This window comes from Pieris napi, chromosome 12 (genome assembly GCF_905475465.1).
Source record: "Pieris napi chromosome 12, ilPieNapi1.2, whole genome shotgun sequence".
NCBI lineage: Eukaryota > Metazoa > Arthropoda > Insecta > Lepidoptera > Pieridae > Pieris > Pieris napi.
This window is the reverse complement of record NC_062245.1, coordinates 10,350,268-10,361,491: the sequence shown is the minus strand read 5'-3', so window position 1 is coordinate 10,361,491 and position 11,224 is coordinate 10,350,268. Positions and strand designations below refer to the sequence as shown.

The 11,224-nt window shown below is 32.8% G+C and overlaps 1 protein-coding gene across 1 annotated transcript in view; it reads right to left on the bottom strand.

Annotated features, from left to right (window-relative positions):
* Nucleotides 1–11,224, bottom strand: part of LOC125054869 (T-box transcription factor TBX6) — a 34,021-nt gene continuing 22,797 nt past the window's right edge. Inside the window, exons 4-5 of the mRNA XM_047657006.1 lie at nucleotides 5,490–5,630; nucleotides 1–1,011 (exon numbers count right to left, since the gene is read on the bottom strand). Coding sequence (XP_047512962.1) covers nucleotides 547–1,011; nucleotides 5,490–5,630 — 606 coding nt within the window. The 3' untranslated portion in view covers nucleotides 1–546. The remainder of the gene's footprint in view (nucleotides 1,012–5,489; nucleotides 5,631–11,224) is intronic.

The following is an 11,224-nucleotide window of genomic DNA, read 5'->3' as shown; positions in this document are numbered from 1 at the left end:
TCAGTATAAACATATTTATTAATGGTAATATTTAAATAGCTCAAAGATATATGTACATTATTTGTATTTACGTGATACATACATATGTTATAAGTCTAACAGTGAGATTTCAGTGTTAAATTTAAATAGTATAAAGTAATATTTAACATAACTAAGGCACTATCACAAAACCATTATTATTACATGATTTCGAACTACGAGGTAGACTTTTACAAGTAACTAATTGTGTAACTATACATTATACTTAAATATTTTTACATTTTATAAGGTTATCTTCACTACTAACTCTTAAACTCAAGAATTAACCTATATTTTGCTATTGTTCGTTATTATATATAAGTAGTTTAAAGATATTCGAACCTTATGGCCTATCAAATAAATAACAAAATACACTTAATTTTCCAGGACAAAAGGACTGACTTATGGTATTAATACTAGACAGTAAGTCAATATTATTTATACTTTATATACATAAACTTCACAGAAGTGAATACAGCCACAGCTGATTAAAAATTGCTTGTAATTCCCGTTATTTTAACTTCAGATTCAGCCTTCGCCGAGCAAAGCACTAATTGTGAAGCTCTTTACTCGTCGACATGGGGCTGGTCTTGGAGGTGATGGTATCCTAGGAACTGGTGCTTGAGGGGGACTCCACGATGGCAGGAATGGGTTAGTCGGTCCACTTGGCCACATGCCAAGAGGTACGGGCATATGTAGTGGCATGTACGGCAATTCGGGGTAGAATGGGGGTGTTAAGTCTGGTGTTTGACGAATCAAAGGCGCGGGAGAGTCGATGAGAGGAGGCGATCGAGGTGACGTAGATCTAAGGCTTCCCTCTTCAGAACATGATGATGCGGCATCAGAACAAGGCCGTTTCGGCTCAGGAGATTCATTTGGTTCAGAGCCGGTGTCTGGGTCTGAGGTTTTCCTCTTGCATTTGGATTGGCCACACGCGCGGAAACCTTTTGCGAACGGGTTGTTGTCGATCTTCAATTTTGTTATGCGATCGTTCTGTGAACAAATAAAATAAATAATTATTAGTTACATAACTTGCAGCTTATCTTATACTATGTCTATGTACACTATAACTGTCACCCTTAGCGGGTTTATTAATTTTTGGTAGAGAAAGACAGGAATTTAATTTTAAGACGACGAAATTTAATATGTATTGAAAATTATGTATACGCTTTCTGTGAGCTGAATAAATAAATAACATATTTTAAATTTATTTATTTATATAGTAAAAATATTATAGTAATAATACTGCCAATACGACTTATTTATTTAAATAAAAATGTACCTATAACAAATATCAGTTTTATTAAAAATATTTGTCCTTGTGTTCTTATATTTTCTCAAAACATATTTCACTTTAGCGCTAATAGACAAAAGGCAACAATTATTTCGATAGAATGTTATGGTATTTTAGTAAATTGCATTCATAGAAAATTGACTCGACATAAAATTTTTGTTAATTACATCTGTCTAGACGCTTTTAGAATCTTAAAATATCGCAGTTAAATTATTGAAATGCGATGCCAAACATTTAACTTTTTAGTAACGGAAATTTAATGTCAAGAATTAGTAATGAGTTATAACTGACTTGATTAGTTGTATTTTTTGCGTCGAGTTATTATGAAATAGAGGAAATTATCCGCAATTATATTGCATTAATGTTTCTAATGGAACCAGAGCCATTTCCAACAGTCAATTAATTAATGTCAGTCCTATTAAATCAGTTTTTATTTTACAATACTTAATAAATTTATGAGAACAACTGGACAATCGTTGTTTCCTTTTCTTAATTTGAACTGTATATTGATGCATGTGTGCATGTGTGAAATCTATTATGTAATCTCATTAATCTACAATCTCTTCCGTTTAAGATGATACATGAATGATATTTGCCATTGGTTGTCTATTAAATAATTATATACTAGCAATTATTTTTTCGTTGATTTAGTCTGGATTATTCTTCTCAAACTTAAGGCTTCTGCGTCAGGGTGTATCTTATCTCGCGATGGCAATTTAAACATCCGTTTCCGTATACATGTTACTAATAGCTTGTAAGGGATAATTGTTGCGCATGTGTGGTTGGCGACAGGCCAATTAGCATGGTATGGCGTGTCGCCTCAGCCGCCCGTTGCGTTATATAGCTCGGGCGTCACGGCGCCAAAACGCAAAGCTAGTGCAGAACGAAATCCGATATGGCTTCTGTTTGTCACATGGTTTTGATTGCTACTTCATCCCTTTTAAACCTATGATGTGACGTTTCCCTTAACAAACCATTTAGAAACTTGTCTACGCTTCGTAAATTGATATCTACTGCAATCAAGGACAAAGACAATTATGGGTCGCAACATCCAAAATGCACTGAGATAAGCTGACGATAGAGTGATGTAGGGAGCAAGTCGATGTATTGCTTAGGGCTTTCCAAGACAAGTACGACCTTTAGTAATGAAATTTGCGAGGAGGAAGAGTAATCAAGGATCCAAAACTAAATGTTCCTCTTATAATATATATATATACAGGGATCTAGTCTCAGAATATGATTTTGTCCCATTCGATGTCGATACCCGTGGGTGGGGTCCTAGCACTTTAAGGCTTTTTAAAGGTATATCAAAAAGGTTAGTCGACATCACAGGAGACCGAAGATCTGGCAGCTACCTCGGACAAAGAATTAGTCTAGCTATTCAAAGGGGGAACGCTGCCAGTATCTTCGGAACCTTGCCTAAAGGGACTCCTTTTAATAATATATTTTAGTTATTATATGTTAGGGTTAGTTATTTATTTATTAATAAGAACCGTCTAATTTAATTTAATTTAGTTTGTTAGCATAACATATATATATTTACTTAAATAGATATGCTTTAAGTTTTTCAGTTCACATCTAATCTGACTCTAATCACGAATTTTTATACGTTGTAAATTTGGCACTTCGGGTTATCCCAGCCAAATCTTGACCGCAAACAGTGTCCTGACGTGGAGTCACTCGTAAATGATTGTTTACATGCGTCGATAAGGCGGCGCCGGCGGGTGCGCTTGCTCATCGAACTACCAGATAACACGGCCAGCCGATAACGGAGTGTGCTAAAAGCCTGTTATTAGCTCTCGTGCACTTCTCAAGTCGGACGGATAACTGAAGTACCGCAAGAGCCCAGGCGCCGCCCTGAGCCCGCCCTGTCGCCCGTGACGTCACGCGACTAGCTTTTTGCTGAATATTTCATATTTGCGACTGTCGCCAGTTTTTTTAATGTATAATTAGGGGTCTGAGCAAATTTAGTTTAGTTATCGGGTGCAAATGGCGGAATTATATGATTAACAAACAGTTATAGAATGCTTTGTTGTTGTTTGCAGTAGGAAGGTATAATTGGAAAATAAATCCTTCAGTAACTCTAACAAAGCCCTTTAAATAATTAGTTGTATCGGGAGAACGATCACTCTATATGATGTATTCAATTGAGTGATGTTTTTTCTATAGAACAGGGGCAAACGGACAGGAGGCACACCTTATATTAATAGATACCTCATGGACAGATTCAATGCTAGAAGGATTGCGAATGCGTTGCCGGCCTTTTAAGAATTGGTTCGCTCTTTCAATTTTTCTTTCTTTACGTCATAAGTATTAATAATACGTTACTAAGAAAGTTAACAAGAACCTTGGCGACGTAGTATGTATAGTATTATCCCACTCTGTGACAATACAGCCTGCCACCTAGTTACGCTGTCGAATAGCCTGCCGGTGCTCACAAAGGGCGTTTTCTAATTCGTCGGTAATTCGTAACAATACATCAGTCGTAGCGTGCACTTATGCGTTATAATGCGCAATGATACACTGCCGACCATTGTCCAGACGGGCGTCCCGTTACTTGGACAATTCCGGGATTATCCCACAAAGCTGCCGGCTGTAATTGTAATTATAAATGGCGAGAAGCCCTTCGCGCCTCGATGCAGTCAACATTAAATACGCCGCGGGAGTAAAGACGCCGACTCGACCTAATTACTAAACGATGGATTATGCAAGAATAGGACACGCTGCGCTGAGCGCCAAAAGCATGGACGTGGGGTAAGAAAACAAACAGCGGGGCGCCTTATTGAAAGAAATACAACTATCTGCCAAGTATAAATCTACATAATTATTAACAATTAGGTGAAGTTTCTTCCTTATGCTTTAGAGACAAAAAAAGATGCAAAAGAAATAGCTAGTTAATCTAATATATAAAATTCTCGTGTCGCGGTGTTTGTAGTTAAACTCCTCCGAAACGGCTCGATCGATTCTCATGAAATTTTGTGTACATATTGGGTATGTCTGAGAATCGGACAACATCTATTTTTCATCCCCCTAAATGTTAAGGGTAGTCCACCCCTAATTTTTTTTTTTAAATTTTAGATAAAAAAATTATTCTTTACTTTTTTATGATACAACATTAAAAAATACATACGACCCCTAATTTTCACCCCTCTACGATCAACCCCTATTTTTTTAATGCAAAACGACGTTTGCCGGATCAGCTAGTAGTTTTATATAAACATGTCTAGCAAGTAATTAATATTGTGTATCTCCGCAGTTTATATATTAAATGTTTAATTAACTGTGTTAAATTTTACTATAAATAAATTACGCTTGCTAAGTACATTTATGATTAGGTAGCATATAAGCTATTGTTCATTTACAGAGAGACAAAATACATAATACTTTATTGTGTACATAAAACTATTAAACAAGAACAAACAAACTAATGTTTTTGAATAGAATTCAGTTGTTTTATGATTCATAATCACTCATTATTCACACTTTGGACAAAAAAAATGCTCATTATTAGATTCTCCGCTAGCTGTAGGTACTCTGTCCCACCCATTCTTTATCTGATAACACGGCCAATATTTCACGAACAAACACACCGCTGAGATTTTAAATTAGTTCCCTTTTGTTTCTATTGACCACTCGACGGCGTCACAATTTTTTTGCTAGCTTGGTAGTGGCGCCTTGTTGAAAAAATCTGTGCGTCATAAGTGCGAATTGTATTCCCAGAAACGTACTACGGTTTCTGGGAAGATGTAAGATTGTATCGATAATACAACCCTATAAGGTCTTCCCCGATTTTCTAGATATCACATAACGTAATTTTAGATAACTGCCTTTAAGTTTTTAATCCACCTCTTCAGACGTGTAAGTTTTTTTGGATTAACTATGCCGTTAGTACATGTACAAGTCAGCAATGTATGTATTTGCTATAAACAGTTTATTTCTGTAGGTACTAGACTTAAAATTAAAAATTTAAATCTTATAAATTTAACTACGTCCGTTAAAAGTAACTTGGGTAATATAGTTATTTAGCAATATACGATATGAAAACATAGGTATATATAATATACATATATATATGTGATTATGAGTTTCAGGCCTTTTATTCATCGAACCTTTAACAATTTCCCTATTTCTTTAAAAACGTTAATTATATTTATTTATGAAATAGTTAATAAATTACCTGATAAGCTGTAACAGCAATGAATTCAGTCTCAGGGAATGAAAAGGAGGCGTGAGGTGCTCCCCAGGCCAGGGCTGCGGCGTCACGAGCTCGCACCACCAGCACCCTCGGTCGGTACTTATGCATCGATGTTAGAACCATCTGTAAGAAAATTATAGTTAGTTTATGGTTATAAAGATTTGTTTTATTCAGCCTTATTATCGTGGATCAAATATAGTACAGTGGGTATAAATTAAAAATATATATTTGTAGTTGTTACTTCTACGAGTTTCTGGGCAAATAGCCCTTTTGCGTCTATCTTCCGGGAATGATAGCACTTCTACCAAAACCAACTGAGTCTTTCGGAAACCACTCAAAAGCTATCGCATTATATAATTATTAAAAAAAGGGCGTGCGTACGAAGTAGGTACACATGTCAGAGAAAAAAGGAAGATATCTTAGGAATTTAATTGTAATTAAAATATTAAAAGTGTCGAAAGTTAATACAAATAATAAATTCAATTTTTTTCTTCGATAATAAAAACACGTGGCTATAATAATAATATAATTTTAATTTACTATATTAGAATATTGATTTTAATAATAACCCGAAACAGTTTTCTTTATAAAGATGAGATCGTTTTTACATGCTTGTTGCATGAGAAATATGTCATTAATAATAATAATTTATTTCCCATATAACATTTACAACAAACAATAAGATTACAGTTGAGAAGGTATTGGGAGACTGGTTTCCAAACTAGGTAAGAACCTGTGATATAAGTAAAACAAAAGTAATTAATTAAAATAATTATTAATCAATTAGGCAATTGCGTGCTTATACCTTATTATATTTAAGTTGTTTATCTACTACTATACGAGGATAAGCCTATATATGAGTAGTGTTTTATATATTCAATATTTTGTCTGAAAATGTAAATCCAAAACACATTATATTTTCAAATAGTGTTAAAAAACATTGGCGACAGACGCGCTTTTATCTGGTGCTTGAAGAAAGCTACCTGCGTGGGCGCCGAAACCACTCCATGCGGAAAAGGGTTCTGGTTTATACTTTTCACTTTTTATGCTTTCTTTAACTACTGTTCTCTTTGAAATATGATAATTTACATTGTAGGAACTACTGTATTTGTAATTCATGTACATCTTTTGGACAGTTTTTAAGGTTTTTATGACTGTGTATATAGTATAAGTTAGTACCAACTCATATCTCCGTATATGATCAATTGAATAAAGTCACCGTTTACGCGTATAAAATATTAATACTCTAAATTAAAAAATTAAAATTAATAAATAATTAATAATTAATTAATTTAATTTTTAATTAAATTACTTTTTTTTTAATTTGTTTTGATTTTCATTTTAATTACTTTCATTATTACTTTATAGGTTAAGAAAATTGTAAATACTGTATTTGTGTAAATAATAATAACTAAAAAATAAATTGTTTTCTGATACTTCCTAGAAGATGTTGAATAACAAAAACATATGTTGCAGTGGAAAATTTATCACTTACTAATTATATTGTGACTTTTTTCCCACCCTTATATGGCTACACACAAGATAAAAGACCATTTCATACGCTAGTGTTAATATAAAATAAACTTATATGGCAATAATGTGAGCAATTCCAGTCCGTTATGACGAACCGTTTAGTCTGAAACTAGGCAGATGTATGTTCCTCCTTTTACGGCAATAAACAGAGCTACAAAAGATAGATGGTAATTTTTTATTGGCATTTAATGAAACGATATACCAACATGGCTATTCGGTAAATTTACTAAACAAAAAAGTTAACATTTATTATTAACAGTATAAAAATGTAAGCGAGTTATTTGCATTCCGTTGTTTAAAACAATTTCATTTTAAATAAATAATACCCATGCGCATACCATAATAGCTTTAAATGTTTATAGAGTCATAAATGGCGCAAAAGAATATAAATTTTTGGATCTTTCTAAAATGTTAATGATTTGCAACCGTACTTTACCAAATTTACTGTGAAGTAGCGAACTTGGTTGTCACCATATCGTCACTGTAGAATGATAACCTCGTATGTCAAAAACTATTTTTTTTTGACTCTTATGTCATTTAACTGGTATTTAATCATGAAGTTAGGACTTATTTATGTTATTAATAAATAAGTCCTTTTTACCTTCTAAAACTATGGACAAAAACACATAATAATATTTTAACGAACATTGACGAAATTAAATTATTGTTTCGTTTCCTGTAATGTTTGGTTCTCTGGACATACGAGGTTATCATTCTACAGTGACGAGATAACATAAACGGCCGACATATTGTAAGACTTCAATCGATTACAAGAATAAAATGAATACTCGCAATACATTCAAGTATCGAACTGAAAATCCGAGCAATTAAAATTTAGTATATGTTTCAAAGAAATTCTGCCATCATCGTCGAAAGCCCTACACACTTGAAAATCTTCCGAGTATCGATGGAGATAACATACGTGTGACACTCCAAAAACTAACGTGTATAGTGTCATGTACAGAACATTAATCATTTGTTTTTGCGGGTCTAATTAATTTAATTATAGCAGTTAACGCAATTATTCCTAATAAAGAAAGCCGAAATAAACGTTATCGCAGATTGAACATCGGTTGTGGTCCCGGATACCGCTCGCTTTTTGTTTGGTACTTAATTGAAATTTATCAGCGTTTATATGTGTGAATTATTTGGAATATGCTTTGTTTGTTTCTTAGAAATATGATTATTTCTTATGGTGAGCTCGGTAACACTTTGGGGTATCGGTTACTTTAGATTTAAATATGTTTTGTTAATTATAATAGATTCCAAATATCCGCGAAAATAATAAAGTCTTAAGTAAACCTCAGTTTTAGTCAAAATAAATTTAGATGATAATATTTAAGATAGTATTTGAAATAAAAATCTGTTTATTCATTTGACAACAATTTATTATAATTTGTAAGATTTGGAATAAATATAATAATATAATAAATTGTAACTTATACTGTAGGAAATCTACATATGTGATGTAGTGTTTAATAAATAAAAAATAAAAAATGGACGAAACCGCGTTATTATGTCTACAATTAAATATAACTCTATAAGGATACTACTGTGGATATAATTGAATTAACTGGTAATAACTCATATAAACGCGTAATTAAGTAATTATTTAATATTTTCCCGTTTCATAGTGCGATGTCATTTTTTTTTAAAAGGCGTTCGAGATGCATTTTGAGCGAAGACTATTTAATAGACCCAAATATGGAATGAAATGCCACAACAATTAACTATGATTATGACAGAAGCAGAAACATAATACAATTTTATTAGGTACGTAAGGGAAAATACCTCTATCGTAATAATTACTCAAGTAGGTAAAAAAGTCCTGTAAACTTACGGGGCATCTGCGTCGATCTCACTGATCATGTTTTAAATCCTTATTATATATGATTAAAGAGCTGTGTTGGCCTAGTGGCTTCAGCATGCGACTCTCATACCTGAGGTCGTAGGTTCGATCCCCGGCTGTGCACCAATGGACTTTCCATTCTATGTGCGCATTTAACATTTGCTCAAACGGTGAAGGAAAACATCGCGAGGAAACCGACATGTCTTAGACCCAAAAAGTCGACGGCGTGTCAGGCACTGGAGGCTGATCACCTACTTGCCTTTTAGATTTAAAAATGATCATGAAACAGATTCATAAATCTGAGGCCAAGACTTTTAGAGGTTGTAGCACCACTGATTTATTTATTTATTAGATATATATAATTTTTGCTTCACTGGAAATCAGACACAAATAATATTATATATAGCTTGGCCAACATAGCTCAGTAGGTATCTATTATACTAATTACTAAATATTTGTTTGTATTATAGAAATAAATTATACTTGTCCGATTTCAATAATTGCTTCAGGATTAAGGAAATTTAAAAAATCCAGCCTCGCGAAGACATAGACCGCTAGTGTATTATAAAATTGAGAAGATAGGAGAGAATGTCATGTATACAATCGTGAGATACATTTCAATTTTGAGAAACTATGGGAATGATATTGAACCGGCATAATAACGTTTCTTCACGTTTTTGTTCTCGTCCATCAAACCGACATACGTTCAATCAAAATCGATTGAAGTATCTGATAGTGAGCATTTTAGTATTTAGGAATTTGTAATATTTAATCGGGAATAGAATTTCATGAAATAGTTTCAAGTTTTTAATAATCTATGGAGACAGGGTACGGAACAGAGCTGCAGGGTAGCGACATTTTTTTTAGATTATATAACGTTTTTGTACACAGGACATTGACAAGAGGCTTCTCTATGTATAATTCCTATTTATATCGCAAATATATTGGGACAAATTTGAAAATGGTACACTATTTTTGCTGTGTTTATAAGATATGATTAGTATTTTATATAAATAACCTCCTGATTTGAGTAAAATTTTAGTCTGGTGGAGTAAGGTGGGTTTTTAAATCTAAATTGTTTAGAATTTAGATTAAACACGGAATCCGCAGAATCGATTATACACTTACTTATCGTAATCGATGTATTGTAAAAATCTTTTAAAATTTGCTAAACACTTATTATCTTATTAGGTATCTCTAATAGCCTACATTTAGGACTCTGGAAATGATTTAGGAAATAATATAATATGATTATGATTTAGGCAATTATATAATATGATAAATATTTAGGCAATAATACAATATGATTATGATATAGGCAATAATATAAAATGATAATTAATAAGGCTATAATATAACATAAATATATGTATAAAGAAATTTTAGTCAAACCTGTTTCTTGTAAGGAACACGAAAATTAATGTAGGTAAATTACCGCAACAAGATTAAGATAAGATTCGTGTAAAACATGTATTTTCACCTGGATTGACACGGGTCGTCGATGTTCGTAGCGATAATGTTTAATGTGTTGAACAAACATCCCTTCATTTTTTTGAAAATGGGTTGGCGATGTAAGTTCACCCTCTTTTAAATCTTTTTATTTTTAGAATTTGACAGGCCTTAATAATTCGTCGTAATAAATTGTTAAATGCAATGTAACTTATGTAATGTTTTCATTAATCATTTACTTCCCCTTATTCAAATCTTACGACTCTTTCTGTCTAATTGTGTTGACGTTGTGAAGAAAAGAGACAGTAGATTAGAAACTGATTTATTTTATGAATAATTTATCAGTAAATAGCTAAATTGCAATTTATATTAAGGTACTCGTTTCGACTTTATAATTCGGAAAAGTTTACTTAAACCTCATTGCTTTAGTTTAGTTCTAAAATAAACAAATTTTTTTACGACGCAGATATTGGAACAAGAAGGTAATTTGGCGTTCTTCCGAATTAAATTTATTTTACAAATAGAAGTAGCTACTGCTAATAAAAAAATCACAGGAGGCAATTCAAATTAATAATTAAAGGATTAAATTTAGAAACGTTATCGGAACTAAATTCACAGTAAAACATAATTAAGCGAGTATTATTTCTAAGGGACCACAGACAACAAAATTACAGTTATCTTTTCTTCGCATAATCCGCAATAAAATTAGGTAGTACTACCACGAAGGTATCTTTGATGTTGCGTTAAAAAGCAGACAATGAGGTAGCTGAAGGGAACAATGGATCCCTTTTTATTACAGGTGGCGAAATCTCAAGTGCGCAAGCGATGCGTATATTTCCATGCGACGAGGCTTCGGTAGCTTGCCTATTGTTGTGGGTACTTTGGG